Raw genomic sequence first — 18,030 nt, forward strand, 5'->3', positions numbered from 1 at the left:
GAATTTTGCTGCGCATGTCTTATCTCCGCCCAATTTCCGCTGTTCCAGACTTTGAACTTCTCGTTGCTGCGGCTGCCTGATGATTTGTTTATTCTGTTCTAGGAAGCGATAAGGCCACATCTTGGAAAGCTTTGCTGGTGGGAAATCATGATCAGGTTGGCTGCGTTGAAGAATTGCTTCAGCTGCGACTTTCATGCGTTTAGCAGTCAGACGAACGCCAGTCCTATCCAGAGAGTCGAGATGATCCAATAAAGAATTATATTGAGCCTCGTTGAGCTTCAAATTCGTGCGATGGTAAGGTGTGAATCCTTCGTCGTAAGCGATAGTAGCAAGCCCAACATTTCTTGCGGCCTTCCGTATAGAAACAGGGTTCTCAGTGTTCTACTTTTCCCGTGATAGTAGTCGGTAGCCTCTCTATATTGATCTTCCTGGCTTTTGTAGACACACGACATGATTTAATCTTAATAATAGTGCTTAATGCGACGCGGCGGTGCGTTGAGCTGTCGCCGACTCAAGATATCAGGGTGGGGCGCACGTGGCAACAAGCAATGAATCGGACATCATCGAATTCGATACAATCTCCTCAAATAACATGACCTTGGACATGAAACCGATTCGTGCTCAATTATATAGCAAGCGTTGAACTTGATCGGGCTTTTGGAGTTTGCTTTCTGGATGCTTTTGTGGGATCAGGAGTAACTCAACTAACCTATGCACCTTACTCAACTAGCCAGTGTTGGCCACGGCAGGGATACCAGAAACATATAATTGCACAGTGAACTGGAGCCACTGCAGCTTCTCATCCTAGAAATCGGATGATGTCGTAGCAAATGACTATTCAGTTTCAATAATTCGCCTCGAGCCAATGGATAAGTGACCTGAATCAAGAAATCTGTAACAAGACAGCCGTAAGCTGACAGCAAGGCCCGTGTTTGCTCGCATCATAAGGAAGTAAGGGACTGAAGAGGCAAGAAACTAATCGAATGTCGGCTGCCCGAACCGGGATCTACATGCACATGATCTGGGTTACCTATTGAGTAGTCACCTCTGGCACAGGACCTTTGGTATCGCTCTCAAATGCATACTCTGCAAAAGAAACGCTATAGACAAAAGACGTACAAACATGCGCCCACACCGGAATTTCGGCCTCCATATCACTGACATGTCTACCTGTAAGCACCTCTATCCAAGACTCGGGGTTATAACTACAGCTTTATAATAGTTCTGCTGTTCCTCCTGTGACTTTTCCAAAGTCAATAGTAAGCGAACAGCGCGTATATGTAATTCTAGCCATTTGTTAGTATTTAAAAGAAGGGAACAGGGATCACTATACCTTCAATAAACAATTCGTAGCTCGTGAATTGGTCGTCGTCGCGATGGACGAGAATTGGCACATTTTGATTCATTAACGGTTTCGCCTTGACCCGTACTTTGATCCCGACATTCTTGCTCTGATCAACCCATAGCATTTGCGAAAGCCCTGTACCATCTGGCACAAATTCACGGAAGCGCTTCTCTTCGTCCCTCAACCAGTCGCGAAATACCCTAATTACCCCGTCCTCGACCGTGTGTGCACTTAAGAGCAGATTCGTACCCGGCATGACCTTCACGATGTTCACGACCACGCATAATTGAGAGAAGTCTTCAAAGTTCTCGAGGCTGATAGGGCGCGTGACAATCAAGTTGTCTCGGTCGGGATCGTGCTCATCGTCTATCAAAGTCAGAGACCTCGGGGTTGTGGCCGCTGTTTCCGGGAACAGGGGCACATACCTCTTAAGGGAACTAGCCTTGTTCCGCTGGATCTCTCTTCTACCGCGACTTCAGGGCGAAACCGAGAATATACCGAACTAAGTCTCCCAAGTTGTTGGACGGTGTCGGAATTCTCACGAAGCGAACCACTTTTCCCACAAAGCTGCTCTAACCCGTCGGTGTCAAGGTACGTGCAGAATACATGGGGTTCGATTAGCTTTGAGCTTGGGTGAAAGCATTCTAGGATGAGTTTATATTCATGCAGTGGAGCGCCGATGAGCAGACGATAATGTAGGATCCGTAGGACGAGGGCGTAGAAACGGCGAGAAACTGTCGCCCAAGAGATGAGGGAACGCGTCGGGAAGGAGGATAGGATCTGACCGAGGACCTGGAATAAATCATACAAGCGTTAGCGAGGCATCTTGGTTGTCAACCATTAGAGATCGCATTATCGCACTTCGTTGGGAAGGGAGTAGAGGTGGAGCTTTGAATGGCCGTCGTCCATGATCTGATCAACTGCGGGGAATATGTGTGAATCTCATATCTTCGCTCAAACAAAATGAACAGAACACGGTTCGTACACGGCAATAGCAGCAGTTCGGCGGAGCCTAACTTTGAGGGAAGTGACGTGAGAGGATCAGATGATGCCAGCGAGCGAGCCTCTCCGGGGATGTGGAGGTTCGGTGATAACGGGCGATAAGCCTAGCCAGTTGCCCCTCGTTTCCCCTGACGTCAAGGTCGAATCGGCCCGAAAGAAGGCGGGCAGGTGACTGTCTGGATTCGGGTAGCAGCCATTCTCGGCCCACCACAGCGTGGTTTTTAATCAACAGTGGAGTATGCTTCTAGTTAACTAGTTACGTCCTATTCAACCGGCAGAGATGCTGTACAGGTCTGTTGATTCTATTTGTTCTAGATGAGCTATTAGCAAAGGCAAAGTATAAAGTATTTGGGGACATGAGTTGACATCTTATACACACGGAATTAGAATAGATCATAGATTGAACCCATTATAGTTGCAGTTTCAGCAGCAAGAAAAGGGTCCAGGGCTCCCCATGAATTTACCCGAGCAGCCGACCGGATGGCTGCTTTTTACCCCGTGCTGCTTCGGTGCCGAATCGCCATAATTTCCGGAGACCCCGCGCCTAAGCCCCGCCGCCAGGGCCGTCAGCCGACTTTTCTTTTCACGCAGTTTCTTCGCTCTTCTTTTGTTTTTCTTTTCTCCTTTCTTCTGATAATACCACCGCCTTTCGATTGCATAGACTGTTCGCATTATCTTAACAATGGTTGAAAGCGTTCTGGACGATATCTCTCATCGGAGATTCAATCCTCTTCGAGGATCATACATTCTGGTCTCCCCGCATCGGACCAAGCGCCCCTGGCAGTAAGTCGGCCTACTTCTGCCCAGCAGAGACAAACATGCGCCCATTGAGAGAGGAGTGGCTAAACTAAATACTGCGGCCAGAGGACAGCAGGAAAGTCCCTCTAAAACCACTCTACCAACCTACGACCCCGCTTGCTATCTTTGCCCCGGAAACAAGCGCGCCCAGGGTGATAGCAACCCCAAGTATGAGAAGACTTTCGTCTTCGTAAATGACTACAGCGCGGTCAAGGAAGAACAAGCGTCGTATAGCGCTGAAGGTGGCGAGGGTATGTTCGACTCGTGTAAAGTCGCGTCCTGGCGAATGCGACGCTAACAAAATGGGGTTCAGACCTGGAGTCCTTCTTTCTCAAGGCAGAGCCTGTCACCGGCAAATGCTATGTGCTTACCTTCTCTGCGGCCCACAACCTCACCTTGGCCGACCTTTCGCCGGCCGAAATTGCGCCTGTCATTGACGCTTGGACTGAGCTGTACACAGCCCATTTGTCCCCAAAGTCGCCATTGGCTGCCGTAGCTCCAGCGACTACTCTGCCTCCTAACTCCCCGACTGCTAGCTTGGACAAGCCAAAGGAGCAGTATCGCTACATGCAGATTTTCGAGAACAAGGGTGCCGCCATGGGATGCTCGAACCCTCACCCTCACGGTCAGGTCTGGACCACCAGCTCTTTGCCCGAAGAACCGGCGATGGAACTTGAGCAGCTGAAGAAATACCGCCGAGAGAATGGCGGCAAGCACATGCTGGAAGCCTATGCTGCTCTCGAAAGCCGGAAACAGGAGCGCGTGGTATTTGAGAACGATGCCTTCCTCGTCGTTTGCCCCTGGTGGGCCGTCTGGCCTTTCGAGACCATGATTGTCAGCAAGACCCACAAGCGTGCCTTGGTCGACCTCAATAGCAGCGAGAAGATGCAGCTGGCGGAAGCCATTGCCGAAGTCACCAGACGTTACGACAACCTGTTCGAAACGCACTTCCCCTACAGCATGGGTATCCACCAGGCGCCACTTGACGGAACTGAGGAGGAAGTCGAGTCGTCATATCTTCACCTTCACTTCTATCCCCCGCTACTGCGCAGCGCCACTGTGCGTAAATTTTTGGTCGGGTGAGTAGATTTCAACTATCACGTTACGGCAATAGTTTACTGATGAGCCATAGGTATGAAATGCTGGGCGAGCCCCAGCGTGACATTACCCCCGAGCAAGCGGCCGCGAGGTTGCGAGGTTGCGGAGGAGAGCTCTATAGGAAGAAGATGGACAACTAAGATCAAAGGAGATTGGATTAAGCTGGATTGTATGTTGTATACCTATCTGTTCTGACAGCAATGAATACTTGCGTTCGCGGGTCCATCGGACCAGTACCGACCGGCTTCTGTGTTCCGGACTTGTATCGACTCCTGTCATTCCATCCTCGAGAAAGGGAGTCGATCGGTTATGCGTGTCTCAATTAAACCACGCGCCATGATTGACTTACACCCTTGCTTCGCTCAGCCTCTATCCCTTGCCAACTCCTGCGTCATCATGAACTTCCAAATTTGCCCCGCGATCCAGCTGCATGGCATTGCCCCGATCGGTGATCCGACATGGAGCGGCCGAGGTGGGCATTCGGCGTAACTTTACCTATTAGCTTTAAGGAGCTGAAACATGGTTCACCTCTCACTGATCAATCGCCAAATATCGATCCCCGAATGTTGCTTCGTCTTTTACCTGTGCTTTCATCTCATATTAGGCTCTTGTGTAGGCCAGAACTGGTAATATCTACCGCCATACGTAGAAAAAGCGATTTACAACCCGTTCCCTCACTGATACATCATTACAAACATCCTTTCCCTTTCCATTACATTATTGGTATTATCATGTATTAGCCCTTCCATAGCTCATCCCAGCCCTGAGATATAGAAGATACAACGAAAACGACCAAACAGCTGCCGACCCGGCGAACGAAATATTGAACCCCAGCCCAACTAAGCAGCCAGATACGCCTCTCTCTGCGTCACCATCCAAGCCAAAGTGGACGAAGCAACGATCAGAGGGCTGACGAAACGACCCTTAAGCTGCGCACTACCGAAGCCCAACCACTCGCCGACAAAGTGTACCAGAGCAATGCCGAAAGTCCAGAGCGCGAGATCGTAGACAGCAGGGTTGTTGAGGTTATAGGCAGCGTACATGCGGACTACGGAGGAAAGGAAAGTCCAGGTGCCGAAAGTCCGAGAAGAGAGAGGGTTGGTGGGCGGGCGACCATCAGCAGTTTTTCCGTTGTAGAGATCTGCGGCATAAGACTCCGATCGGTACGCTTGGATGCTGTTGGCGGCGGAGATGACGGAGACCTGGATGGAGAAAAGTTGGACAGGTTAGCATGTGGTCCGGGGAAGGGGAACGGAGGTGTAAACAATGGGGTTTGTACCAAGAAGAGCCATTTGGGGAGCAAACCCTCGAAGGGGGGCAGGTAAGAGAGAAGGGCGGCCATGATCACTACACGATGTAGTACTCCGTAATAATTGAGAGAATTGGCTGCAAAGAGATAGAGTTGTGTGGAGGATCAATTGGTTGGGAAGACTGATATTTGCGATGAGGATATTGCTTCTTTGGAGTGGCCGAGGTCTACCCGCTTTTGGGGGTCTTGGCACCGCCCATCCCCAACCATTATTCTTGCTTTATGATTGCTACCGTGCATCTCCGTCCGTCTCCGGATTCTTTCTGCAGCCAGCTTCCATCCCCCACACTCCTTCATCGGCACGGGTTGAAGAACAACAAGCAATCATGGATTTTCTGACGAAGCATCTCGACTGTCTGTCCAACTGGCAGTTGAACCTGCAGCCCGGCTGGCAGACGGTGGGCGCCTCGGCTCTTCTCGCCGCTGGCAGCTTGTTCGTCGTCTCTCGGGCACTCGTTTTCGTCAGGGTCCTCCTGAGCTTGTTCGTGCTGCCTGGCAAGCCTGTATGTTGTCCCTATGATAACAATTGGTGACTATACCACTGACACTCCATCTTTCTAGCTTCGCTCCTTCGGCCCTAAGGGCAGCTGGGCCGTGGTCACAGGCGCCTCCGATGGACTCGGCAAGGAATTCGCTCTTCAGCTCGCCCGTGCTGACTTCAACATCGTCCTCGTTTCCCGTACCGCCTCCAAGCTTGATACTCTTGCCAATGAGATCAAGTCCAAGTTCCCCTCCGTGCAGACCAAGACCCTGGCGATGGACTTCGCCCGCAACGAAGACAGCGACTACGAGAAGCTGAAGGAATTGGTGGACGAGTTGGACGTGTCCGTCCTGGTCAACAACGTTGGAAAGAGCCACAGCATCCCCACCCCCTTCGCTCTGACCCCCGAGGATGAGATGACTGATATCGTGACCATCAACTGCCTGGGTACCTTGCGGGCCACCCAGCTGGTCGTTCCGGGTATGATGCAGCGCAAGCGCGGATTGGTCCTGACTATGGGCTCGTTCGGCGGACTTCTGCCCACTCCTCTTCTTGCTACCTACTCTGGCAGCAAGGCTTTCCTGCAGCAATGGTCCACCTCCCTTGGTTCGGAGCTCGAGCCCTACGGAATTACTGTCGAGTTGGTCCAGGCCTACCTTATTACCTCTGCTATGTCCAAGATCCGCCGGACTAGTGCTACGATTCCCGACCCTCGCTCATTCGTGAAGTCGGTCCTGACTAAGATTGGCCGCAATGGCGGATCTCCCACGTACGCGTACAGCTCGTCCCCTTACTGGAGCCACGGATTGATGGCCTGGTTTTTGACCTGCGTCACTGGCACCATGGGCAAGATCGTTGTTGGCCAGAACAAGGGCATGCATGAATCTATCCGGAAGCGTGCTCTGCGCAAGGCCGAGCGCGAGAAGGGCAAGAAGAGCACCTAAGGGTGCTTGGCAGTCGCTTCTATATGATGACTCACGTGCGTTTGTCGATCAACCTGGGGTAAAGGGGAGAGATGAAAAGAGAAAGGAGTATGGGGAAGAACGAGCCGGTGGGGGGGAGGAGCATCTGTGTGTGAACTGAACCCTGAGCTGAATCTGAATCCACTAGGGGACGTGTGGCGACAGAACAGTCTCGGGGTCCGGTGGAAGGTGCATGCAGTTATGGAGCCAGATCTGAAAAGCCTTCGGACGGGTGAGCTCCGTCTAGATAGGAGCGGGCCGCATCTTATCTTCAACGGAGCAAGTGGCAGTGGCATAGGTCCGGATGGACCTTACCGTTTACTCTACTAACCTATACGTGGTGTATGGTGTCTGTCGACAGGGCCAATCAAACCTCCGACCAGGGGGGTTGTGGCTACGCAATCCATGATCGACAGCACCAAAGATGATATGATATACTATGTTTAGCAGCAAAGATAGCATAAAGTACGGTTTAATCTAATAATGGGAAAGGGGACGATCTTCACATTTACCTCAGTGCTCAATTCTTTTCCTCTACTTAATCAACAGGCCTAGCCTCCGCTCGATCTGTCAAAATGCGCGCACACACTACAGTGTATCCAGCTGCAACGCAGTATAAATGTGCAGATATCCACCGAGATCTCGGAAAGGTCGGAATCTGCACATCAAAGCATAAATGAACTCAATCGAGCTGGGACCAGACCAGACCAGACCAGATGGATGGGGGCGGTCTCAATCTTGGGACCACCGCCGGTGAATAAATCCTAGTGTTGGTTTGTGTCTGTGTCTGTGTCTCGGTCTCTAATGAATGACTTGCAGATAACGACGGAGGAAGGGGGTGGGTGGCCTTGTGGGACTGCACTGGGGATGGATGGTCTGGTCTGGTCTGAGGGAGAATTTCTTGCAGGGATAGTGCAGTGCTATGCTCGGTTCAATTCTGCACTCGGAGAATAGAATGGCGTGCGATAAATCCTCCGTAGGGTGGGAGCCTACTCTCGGAGAGAGGGAGGGAGGGAGAGTCGTATATATAGAACAACTCCCAGGTGGTCCTGGTAGTTACGTAGTACAGACGATCAAATAGATAGTAGATCACCTACCAGTTTTGCTTTGCACGAACACCATGTCTAATGTCTACTCTGTATTGAATCTTAGCCAGGCACATCGCTGTCAAGTGTCAAGATTAGTAGACTAGTTCCAAGGAAGTCGGTGATGAGTCCTTCGTAGAAGCAGTCAGAAAGTCACCTTGAAACGACGAAGTCAATGATATCATGATCCTCACGATTGCGGCTCTCAGTGTTAGCTTAGTGCATAGGTAGTCTAATTGACATGCTACCCAAACAAATAACAATAATATCTGAACATAATAATTATTCTACGCACAACCACATGACACAATCCCATTCATCCATCCTCATGACCCTATTCAAGCTTTCCACCATCGCCACCAGCAGCAAAGAAAATGACAGACAATTCTGCAACGTCCCATCGCACCGTCACCTCACTCACTTCACTTCACATCTCACCACAAAATCTACTATCTTAGTCATAACACCAAACCCACTCCCATCCTCACTCACCCTCTCATAGGCCAAGGCACCAAAACCCGAACCAACCTGCATGGGTCGGTCGGTCGACCCCTGTTCCTGAAAGAAAAAAAAGAGAATCTAGACTTTCTAGCAACTAGCAAGTAAACCCGGTACGACTACAGTGGCCACTACGGAGTACCAACTTTTGGTGGTTTTCGTCCCGAGTTCATAGTTAGTAGTACTAAGCTCCCTCCCGATACAGCATCTTGCAGAAAAAAAAAAAACAACCCGCCCGCTCTCTCACAAGTCACAACATGATATTGCACAAGGATATCCCGCTGCATAGTAGTTGAAAGTATGGGTTACTGTTCCATCACGGGTGTGTCCTTTTCCATGATTTATTCATTACTATTACTATTGTGGTAGATTTAGCATGAGGGAATTACGTAGTACGTAGTTATTGTCTGAGGTGGTGGTGCTGGGCGCGACTGAAACGCTGGCTTGCTTGTGTTGGTGGTGGATGGTGGAACCATACGCCACGTACTTACCCTTTTCGGAGCTGAATTTTTCTCTTCGGTGGCTTTGTTGAGTATGGGTAGTGGGACGGATGGGACCGAAGAGATTTTTTTCTTTTCTTTTCTCTTTTCTGCATTAGCTTGGGTTAGTTTTGGATTGTTATCGACCGGGTTGGCCTTGATCTCGGGCTCGGTGGGTTGCGTGATGCTTGCTGCTTGCTCTCTCGGGATACTACGACGGCACATTGAGCCGGGATTGTTTGCGTTACTCTCGTGGTGGTGCTCCTTTTGTGGTGATATTATACTTTGAGAGTGCATATAATTCACTTGCTACGTCTTAGATGTTAGTTACTCACAGTCTGTCTAAGTTCGTATGTGGAAAGAGGACAGCAAGCAACAACTCTCTCTCTCCCTCTCTCTCTCAAGACGCGGTCTCAAGACGCGGCAATAAACCGGCATGCCGAACCCGACCCAACAAGAGGAAGTCGAAGGGAAACCTCACCGGAAGCCGAAAAGGTCATTGATTACAGGCCGGTCAAGTTCCGACCGAATCCATGGTCGGAGAGGGAGATCTCTGATTGGTGGCGTGGTGCGAGTCAGGCTATATGAGCTCCAGCTCAAGCTGGACCTGAGCATCGACGTGCACGATGGGTTGTGGTTGGATGAAAATTTTCGCTGATGGAGAGGATCAGCCAACGCTAAACTGAAGATCCACTGGTCCGGTGAGCCTTAAACGGGAAGGGACAAGAAGTAGTGCGTAGTTAGCGTGAGATATCGGCACACCGAAGGCAGTTGGATGGGACAGGCATCCCGAGACCGAGACGGTCGGCGGATGGCCGAAGCACTCGGAATGGACGACGGTGAGACTTAATGTGGTCTCGGTGAGCAGGGATGGTCGCTTAGGTGTGATGTACTTATCAGCAACGGTCGCTGCTTAGGAGGATATTTAGATTGCTGGTTAAGTTTTTCTCCCTGCATCCGAAATTGTCGGAGGTGATGGTCCCTCCCACTCTCCTTCTTTCCTCCTTCCTTTTGGCCGCTGCTATCGGGCACAAGTGGAAAAAAAGCATGTGTTCGTGAGTTCGGGATCGGCCAAAGAAGGGATTTTCCAACGCATGCAGAGTCAAAAATAAAAATCTTCCCAAGAGAAAAATTCCTTCTTGGTAGGACCCACTTGGCGCCCGGTGATCTCCCTCGTTTGGGCCTTGAGATTGCGTCGGAACCGGCAACTTTACTACGACTCAAGGCTGGGTTTTCGTGGCTCAGGGGCTGATCTGACGACGTTGAAGTTTGAAGGGAGGGAAAAAATTTTCCTGCTGAGTTTGACAGAAAGGTAATCGAAACGAAGAAGATTTACTCCGTAGAAACGTAGTGGATCAAATGCTCGTCAACAATGCTTTGTTCAGCAGGCGGTTTGAGGTTCCAGGAGGGTTCTGACTAAGTTACGTTGCATGGCTGCGGGAGGCAGGGCGACAGTAATAATAATAATATTAGCCTGCGTTAATATTATGCAGGCGTGGCTTTTGCTGCACCCGGCATCAATGCGAATCAAGGGAGGGTGGATCAGCCCATGTCGCCCCCCTCCTTCCAAACAAACAAAGTCATTCACTCACTTTGTTCAAGACAAGACACGGAATGACCGGAGACAGCCATGTTTTAGCCACTGGGAGTGCAATAATGTGGTGGTTCCGGGTAACGTCAACATGTCAGTGAAGCAATGATGCAAACCGTTCTGGTCGTACGTAAAATGTTTGTCTGGTGACGGTCTGCCAACCCGACAACAAGCGCCTCATCATAATTATTTCCTTTTTTAATTTAGATTATGATTCGGTTGAAGGAGGACTCGGTACCGTCCATCATCATCATCGTCATTGGCAATCATCATCAAGATCAAAACCTTCATGAGTAGTGTCCGTGTCACGGTCACACTGTGGCAAGATAGTCTTGTGTCGCCGAACTGGAGATTTCTACTTGATAATTGAATGAGATTAAATCAACAATAACAACAACTTCATTATCATCATCATCATAAAGAAGCTAGACGAAGCTATACAAAAAGTAGAGTATGCATCTACAATGGTATACATGGTATACAGAAGGTGTAGAGAATCGATCAGTATTCGGGAAGGCACGACCCAAGAATCCTCCGAAAGAGGCATGAATGCGGAAATATCGCAGAAAAAAAAAGAAGGCACAAAACGAGCAGGTGATGCCCTCGTGACATGCCCGCATCCATCTTCACATCCTCAAAATCCTCCCGTCAGGAACTCCAGCTTCATCCACTCCATTCTTGACTTAGCGCTACTCCAGCCAATCTCCAGTCTTTTCTCCCTCCCTCTCTCCATCTCGGTTCGTCTCCATCCGCTTTTTCTCCGCTGGCGAAAACGGATTCCCCCCGATTCAGGTACTCACCGTCCACATCTCCCCGTTTGTCGTAGCCTGCTCCGGTTCTCTCTCCAGTCTCCAGACAACCTCTCCACTCTCTCCCCACTCCAAGACACGCTCTCGAAGCATCCAATGAACTCTCCGCCCCCTAGCTTCCGAACCTCCCACCTCGTTCGCCTGTCTTCGGGCCCTTGAGATCTGGGCCCCCGTTTTTTTCTTGCCATGGTCCTACCCCGAGGATGGGGGCCCTCCAATCCCTGGGATGGAGGCGAATTGCCGACGGATGGAGCGTCAAATTCTTTCATTTCCATTTTAGTGGCATTCACTCGTTGACACCGTCATCATACTTACCGAGTGCATCCTTGTGTGCGCCCCCCTCCACCCCCCTCTTCTCCCCCTCTGCCCGGACCCCATATATATCCCTCCATCTTCCCCCGGGTCTGTCAGCCCTTTGGATGTCTTTCTCTTCCATCACTCTTCTTCTTTTCCCATCTTCCCATCCCTGGCAGAGGATTCCGCGTTGTATGAATCCACCGGCAACATGGGTGTCTCTAATATGATGTCCCGCTTCAAGCCTCAGGCGGACCACTCTGAGTCCTCCACTGAGGCTCCTACTCCTGCTCGCTCTAACTCCGCCGTCGAGAAGGACGATGTGATGCTCGATGATAGTCCCGTCAAGTACCTGACCTGGCGCTCCTTCATCCTGGGTGTCGTCGTGTCCATGGGTGGTTTCATCTTCGGTTACTCTACTGGTATGGGGACATCCATGCTCTGCAGCGACTCACCCTTCGGTTGCTAACCTTCTTCTCACCATCCAGGTCAAATCTCTGGTTTCGAAACTATGGATGATTTCCTCCGTCGTTTCGGTCAAGAACAGGCGGATGGATCTTATGCTTTCAGCAACGTCCGTAGTGGTCTCATTGTCGGTCTGGTAAGTGGCATACATATATGGTTTCTTCATTGAAGGCAACCCTGACTGACAATCTCTTCAGCTGTGTATCGGTACTATGATTGGTGCCCTGGTGGCTGCTCCTATTGCAGACCGCATGGGCCGCAAGCTCTCCATCTGTCTCTGGTCTATCATCCACATCGTCGGTATCATCATCCAGATTGCTACCGACTCCAACTGGGTTCAGGTCGCTATGGGCCGTTGGGTTGCCGGTCTGGGTGTTGGTGCCCTCTCCAGCATTGTCCCCATGTACCAGAGTGAATCTGCTCCCCGTCAGGTCCGTGGTGCGATGGTCAGTGCCTTCCAGCTGTTCGTCGCCTTCGGTATCTTCATCTCCTACATTATCAACTTCGGTACCGAGAGAATCCAGTCGACTGCTTCCTGGCGTATCACCATGGGCATTGGCTTCGCCTGGCCCTTGATCCTGGCTGTCGGCTCTCTTTTCCTGCCCGAGTCGCCTCGTTTCGCCTACCGCCAGGGCCGTGTCGATGAGGCCCGTGAGGTCATGTGCAAGCTCTACGGTGTCGGCCCCAACCATCGCTGCATCGCCCAGGAGATGAAGGACATGAAGGACAAGCTCGACGAGGAGAAGGCTGCGGGCAAGGCTGCCTGGCACGAGCTCTTCACCGGCCCTCGCATGTTCTACCGTACCATGCTCGGTATTGCTCTGCAGTCCCTTCAGCAGCTAACCGGTGCCAACTTCATCTTCTACTACGGTAACAGTATCTTTACCTCCACTGGTCTGAGCAACAGCTACGTCACCCAGATCATCCTGGGTGCTGTCAACTTCGGTATGACCCTGCCCGGTCTGTACGTTGTCGAGCACTTCGGTCGTCGTAACAGTCTGATGGTTGGTGCCGCTTGGATGTTCATCTGCTTCATGATCTGGGCTTCCGTTGGTCACTTCGCTCTGGATCTCGCCGACCCTCAGGCCACTCCTGCCGCTGGTAAGGCCATGATCATCTTCACCTGCTTCTTCATCGTTGGTTTCGCCACTACCTGGGGTCCTATTGTCTGGGCCATCTGTGGTGAGATGTACCCCGCCCGCTACCGTGCTCTCTGCATTGGTATTGCCACCGCTGCCAACTGGACCTGGAACTTCCTCATCTCCTTCTTCACCCCCTTCATCTCTAGTTCCATTGACTTCGCCTACGGCTACGTCTTTGCTGGCTGCTGTTTCGCTGCCATCTTCGTTGTCTTCTTCTTCGTCAACGAGACCCAGGGTCGCACTCTCGAGGAGGTCGACACCATGTACGTGCTCCACGTCAAGCCCTGGCAGAGTGCCAGCTGGGTTCCCCCGGAGGGCATTGTCCAGGACATGCACCGTCCCCCTTCCTCTTCCAAGCAGGAGGGTCAGGCTGAGATGGCTGAGCACACCGAGCCCACTGAGCTCCGCGAGTAAGCCACCTGTACTCGTGCGAAACTCATACTGCTCGTTGCTCTTGTACATTTGAACCTGCATCTTAAGCTTTGATTTATTTTAATTGCATGATTGCTCTTTGCATCGCATTTGCTATCTAGCTATCATCGGCATGAAGCAATGTTTGAATGGCTTGACTCATTGGGAAGGACATGGCTGGGAACTACGACATCGGCGTTTGGTGATACCTGCAACTGCATACATCTGTTGACGTTGACTTTTTTTTGAGGTTATTGAGAAACGATTTAATACAAGTACATATGAACCTTAAAACTTCTGCTCCAGTAGACTTTCCACTGTCTTAGTCTTCAGTCATGTAGAGAGTAACAGCGTGGTCAAAGTTGATCAGTGCTTCATCCGACCATCTCCATACATGGAATAGCGTCCTCCACACCGACTCGCTCGGTGTCAATGTTAGTACGAAGGGCTCTACTCAGCGGGTCCGGGGTTACTAACCTTCTAGAATCCTTCTAGAACAACCCCAATAGAAACGAAAAACAACGCCAACAAGATGCACATGCAACATCATCAGCTACACTACTTAACAAAGTGGCAGTTCGATACTTAGGTACCTATCTATCTCTTTAGTCCACTCATCATCTATCCTCTTTATTCAGTTACTTAATCACCCAAGAGCAGATACTTAATAACTCTTAGCGAATAGGATAGTAACTACTGAAATCGAACAAACCAATCAAACCATGTTGACCTTACTAGTACTGAATGACTACCCCGAGTACTACTAGAACTTTTTCAAGTTCTTTCTTACCCTAAAGAGAGAGTGTGTGTGTGTGCGTGTGAGAGCAACAACTAACTAGAAGACAACAGAACAAAAGACAGACCACCTTTCAGACTGACGAAGATTGAATCTGTTACTATTCTTAATATTGTATTTTGTCTGATACTGCCTTATTGATATGATGTTTTGCGTGTATATAACTACTGTTCGTTAGTTAACTAATGTCCTTTAATTAGGAGATGGGTGGATATCGAGGTGATTTTGAGTAGGAGTAGTAGTAGCGAGTATGTTTTATCTTAGTTTACGTGAATTCTATACTTTTGTCTGAAAGTTACTGGGGGTTTGTTTCTGTGTAAGTGTATGTGCATGTGTATGGTTTTTGGATTTCTTGTTTGTTTGGTATGGTCTATGTATGGGTTTCGAGTCCTGGTACTGTGGGAAGGAGAGGGGAAGGAATGGGATTTTGTGTAAGTTCTATGTAGTTAGTAGGTGTGTTGTTGGTAGGGAGGGGACCAAAGGTGCTGGTGTAGTCGAAGTGGTAGTAGTAGTGGTGGTGGTAAGGTAATTCTAGATCCTGTTCTTCGTCTCTGCTAAGCAAGACTGGTTGTTTACGGATATGCCTGTCAAACAGCAAGTAGTTGTCTTGCTCAAAGTGTCTATTTCCTCAACCAAGTCAGCAGGGTATCATTTGGATCATCCTATATATTATCTTTTCTACTGGTCTACATGGTATGGTGGAACAGGATAATTGAGTGATATTGGTATGATGCCAGACAGTCGTATTGTGAATCATACTTCTATAGACAGTCTACTTCGTGATCCTCCACAACAAAGCACAACTAAACTCTCTTCATCAACATAACAATCGATTCGCGGGAATAAACCCCAGGTATTCAGGAGAAGACTCAATTCATCCAAACGAAAAGGAAGAAGACGACAAAAGGAAACACCCCCAACGCCCTTTTTTGGAACACCCATGTTTCATGACCACTATGTGTATCGAGTACTGTATTAAGAAGAAGGGACTTCGTCTCGTCATCGACCGTCCAAATCCGGACGATGCCTTTACCGACGCTGGGTCTTGCCAATGGTACGCTTTCCGGTGTACTAGAGAAGTGGGAGTCAGTATACTAGATGGCAAGAAAACCTGCAGATGAAGGTTGGAACTTACCAAGTGCTTGGGCAAAGAGGCGGTTGTGTGACGATCGGCCTCTCCCTGTCTTGCCATCCGGTTCATCTTCTTCTGGCCCAACTTGGCCAGGCGCTCGGCCTTGTCGCGGGCCAGACCGTCGACAACACCATCGTTGCGACGGTCTGTCGCCGCCTGGCTGCGAAGACGGCCCTTGGCCTTGGCGATGGCCTGGCGCGGGTCCGACATGTCCACATCCATAGCGTCGTCCATGTCCACGTCACGGGTGGTCGTGCGACCACGGACCTGGCTCTGGGAACGGGCGCGGGAGGAGGCAGCATCCACATCGTAACCAGCCGCATCCAGAGCATCCGACATCTGGGACAGCTTCTTGGCCTTGGCGCTGCGAGGAATGGGCGCCCGGTTCTTGAGGGACTTGCGCATCTTGGCGTCGTTGCGCATCAGAGTCCGCTTCTCGCGGATCAGATCCGCCTTCATACGGGTATCGGCGTCCTCCACATCTTCGACACTCTCGTCGGACTCGTAGTAGCCATCGGCCTCCAACTTCTCCTCCTCTTCCTCCAAGGCAGCCAGCTTGGCCTCGATCTCGGGGTCGACGAAGTCGTAAATGTTCTTGCCGTTCCAGACCTCGGGGATCTTGTCGTGCTTCCACTCGTCGTCGGCCAGATCGTAAGTCTTCTTGAGATCGATGTTGTAGACACCAGCACCACCGTTCTCCTCCTCGAGATCCCTCTCCAGCTTGCGGCGGTTCGGGTCGTCCTTGTCGTACTTCTTGAGCGTCTTGACGGCCTCAGGAATGAAGGTCTCGCGCTGCACACCGCCCATGGGCTGAGCAACGTGGATACGGGCAAGGACATCACCCAGACGACCACCAGGGGTACCGGCGTTGTTGGTTCCGGACTTGAGCTTCTGAGCCACTCTCTCAGCGAGGAGCTTGTCGCAAGCGGCGTTCTTGACAGCAGTCACACCCTCGGTGGTGGTGCAAGACAACTGCAGAAGCTCAACATCGCCCGACTTGAGAAGAGACTGGAGCTCTTGCTGGTATTCGGGCTCCAAGTCCTCAGGACGTCTCACATCGATCTTGTTCACAACAATGAAGACGATCTTGTTGGCGAACAGGGGCTTGATGCTGTGGAAGAGCTTGATCTGGTCGCCAACAGAGTAACCGCACTGCTCGGACAGATCCATGAAGTACATGACAGCGGACCGAAGATGGGCAATGGCGGTGATGGACTGCATTTCGATGGTGTTCATCTCTTCAAGAGGGTGGTCCAGAATACCGGGGGTATCGATGGCCTGGAAACGCAGGTACTTGTAGTCAAAGTGACCGACGAACAAACTCTTGGTGGTGAAAGCATAAGGCTGAACGTCGACGTCGGCACGGGTGATGCTGCGCAGGAAGCTGGACTTTCCGACGTTGGGGTAACCGCAGATCAGGAGGGTGCGGGTGTTGGGGTCGATCGAGGGCAGACGACCCAAGTGCTGACGGACCTGCTCAAGGTAGACAAGGGGGTCCTTGAGACGCTTGCAGATGGTGGCCATACGACCCAGAGCAGCGCGCTTGAGCTGCTTGCACTGGAACAGAGACTGGGCATACTTGATCAGGCGGACGTAGTCGCGGGAGACCGTTTCAATGAGATGCTTGGCAGTCGAAACCTGACCCAGGGCGATTCTGAAATGATCGGCATCGTAGAGAGTGTTCATCAAATCCTTGTCTGGGCATTGTCAGGATATGTTGTTGTGCTGACCGGGAAAAAAAAAGGTCGAAAGAGATAGTGGGGTCTAGAGCAGGCAGGCGACTTACGGAAAGGATGGATATCCTGCAGTCTGGGGAATCCATCGAGGATAGCCTGGAACTTTTCGCAGAAAGTCTCTTGAGTGTATTTGACCTTTCTGGTGTAGAAGCCTGTGGGCAGAGAAGAATTTTAATTAGTTCAGCCCGACTAATTTTGATTTGCCGCTTTGGGAGCAAAGCTTGTGCATCCCGCACCGACTGTGCAAGATTCGAGACATACCGCGAATACGACTGATGTTGAAGCCAGCACGGATCTGGGTAGGGAGCTGTCGCTGAGTGCGACTGAGGACGATGTCCAGGAATTCCTGGCTCGTGGGCACAGGAGCGATCTAATCAAGCGGTGAAAAAGAGACGTCAGATCGATTGTTTTTGCGACTGATTGTGGCTTGTCCGGGGATCATCGAGGAACACTCACATCTTTCCACGTCGTCTTCATGATGGGCACCGGGGATGGAGTCGATACAGCAGGCGACTCTTAAAACAAAGACCCCGTGGTTAGTAAATAAGAGATGGATGAGCGCAAATCTGCGTTGGAGCGATAAAAGAAAAAAAATAT

General features: G+C 50.7%; 7 protein-coding genes across 7 annotated transcripts; 3 read left to right on the forward strand and 4 right to left on the reverse strand.

The window, feature by feature from the left end:
- Positions 1-1,021: 1,021 nt before the first annotated feature.
- Positions 1,022-2,415, reverse strand: ASPBRDRAFT_38849 (F-box protein). Its single transcript, XM_067624020.1, has 4 exons — positions 2,207-2,415; positions 1,771-2,137; positions 1,334-1,711; positions 1,022-1,286 (listed from the first exon to the last, which is right to left on the reverse strand). The coding sequence occupies exons 1-4, from the start codon at positions 2,252-2,254 to the stop codon at positions 1,183-1,185; spliced, it is 897 nt and encodes a 298-aa protein (XP_067483650.1). The 5' UTR covers positions 2,255-2,415; the 3' UTR covers positions 1,022-1,182.
- Positions 2,416-3,029: 614 nt separating this feature from the next.
- On the forward strand, positions 3,030-4,383 carry ASPBRDRAFT_26870 (UDP-glucose:hexose-1-phosphate uridylyltransferase; the record flags this gene model as incomplete). The annotated part of the gene is made up of 4 exons (XM_067622309.1): positions 3,030-3,130; positions 3,212-3,396; positions 3,459-4,224; positions 4,278-4,383. The coding sequence occupies 4 exons, from the start codon at positions 3,030-3,032 to the stop codon at positions 4,381-4,383; spliced, it is 1,158 nt and encodes a 385-aa protein (XP_067483651.1).
- A 699-nt stretch (positions 4,384-5,082) lies between these two features.
- Positions 5,083-5,585, reverse strand: ASPBRDRAFT_117424 (Erg28 family protein; the record flags this gene model as incomplete). Its single annotated transcript, XM_067617092.1, has 2 exons — positions 5,083-5,445; positions 5,523-5,585. 2 exons carry the CDS (start codon positions 5,583-5,585, stop codon positions 5,083-5,085), a joined length of 426 nt encoding a protein of 141 aa, XP_067483652.1.
- Positions 5,586-5,878: 293 nt separating this feature from the next.
- On the forward strand, positions 5,879-6,977 carry ASPBRDRAFT_52022 (ketoreductase; the record flags this gene model as incomplete). Its single annotated transcript, XM_067626830.1, has 2 exons — positions 5,879-6,055; positions 6,114-6,977. 2 exons carry the CDS (start codon positions 5,879-5,881, stop codon positions 6,975-6,977), a joined length of 1,041 nt encoding a protein of 346 aa, XP_067483653.1.
- A 4,287-nt stretch (positions 6,978-11,264) lies between these two features.
- On the reverse strand, positions 11,265-12,043 carry ASPBRDRAFT_38853 (uncharacterized protein). The gene is made up of 2 exons (XM_067624021.1): positions 11,996-12,043; positions 11,265-11,787 (listed from the first exon to the last, which is right to left on the reverse strand). The coding sequence occupies exon 2, from the start codon at positions 11,730-11,732 to the stop codon at positions 11,445-11,447; it is 288 nt and encodes a 95-aa protein (XP_067483654.1). The 5' UTR covers positions 11,733-11,787; positions 11,996-12,043; the 3' UTR covers positions 11,265-11,444.
- Positions 11,963-13,772, forward strand: ASPBRDRAFT_116879 (sugar porter family MFS transporter; the record flags this gene model as incomplete). Its single annotated transcript, XM_067617024.1, has 3 exons — positions 11,963-12,173; positions 12,240-12,352; positions 12,414-13,772. 3 exons carry the CDS (start codon positions 11,963-11,965, stop codon positions 13,770-13,772), a joined length of 1,683 nt encoding a protein of 560 aa, XP_067483655.1.
- Positions 13,773-15,594: 1,822 nt separating this feature from the next.
- On the reverse strand, positions 15,595-17,910 carry ASPBRDRAFT_26874 (putative GTPase NOG1; the record flags this gene model as incomplete). Its single annotated transcript, XM_067622310.1, has 5 exons — positions 15,595-15,636; positions 15,701-17,394; positions 17,484-17,585; positions 17,695-17,803; positions 17,890-17,910. 5 exons carry the CDS (start codon positions 17,908-17,910, stop codon positions 15,595-15,597), a joined length of 1,968 nt encoding a protein of 655 aa, XP_067483656.1.
- Positions 17,911-18,030: the final 120 nt, after the last annotated feature.

Source organism: Aspergillus brasiliensis (genome assembly GCF_001889945.1).
Source record: "Aspergillus brasiliensis CBS 101740 unplaced genomic scaffold ASPBRscaffold_2, whole genome shotgun sequence".
Taxonomy (NCBI): Eukaryota; Fungi; Ascomycota; class Eurotiomycetes; order Eurotiales; family Aspergillaceae; genus Aspergillus; species Aspergillus brasiliensis.

What these genes read in the sequence shown, in the direction of transcription:
- ASPBRDRAFT_38853 (XM_067624021.1), bottom strand. Translation starts at nt 11,732, where the DNA reads ATGGAAATGAAAGAATTTGACGCTCCATCCGTCGGCAATTCGCCTCCA.
- ASPBRDRAFT_38849 (XM_067624020.1), bottom strand. Translation starts at nt 2,254, where the DNA reads ATGGACGACGGCCATTCAAAGCTCCACCTCTACTCCCTTCCCAACGAA. An exon ending in AAGGCTAGTTCCCTTAAGAG is followed by an intron (nt 1,712 to 1,770) that starts GTATGTGCCCCT and finishes TGACTTTGATAG; the next exon opens with ACGATGAGCACGATCCCGAC. An exon ending in CTACGAATTGTTTATTGAAG is followed by an intron (nt 1,287 to 1,333) that starts GTATAGTGATCC and finishes ACAAATGGCTAG; the next exon opens with AATTACATATACGCGCTGTT.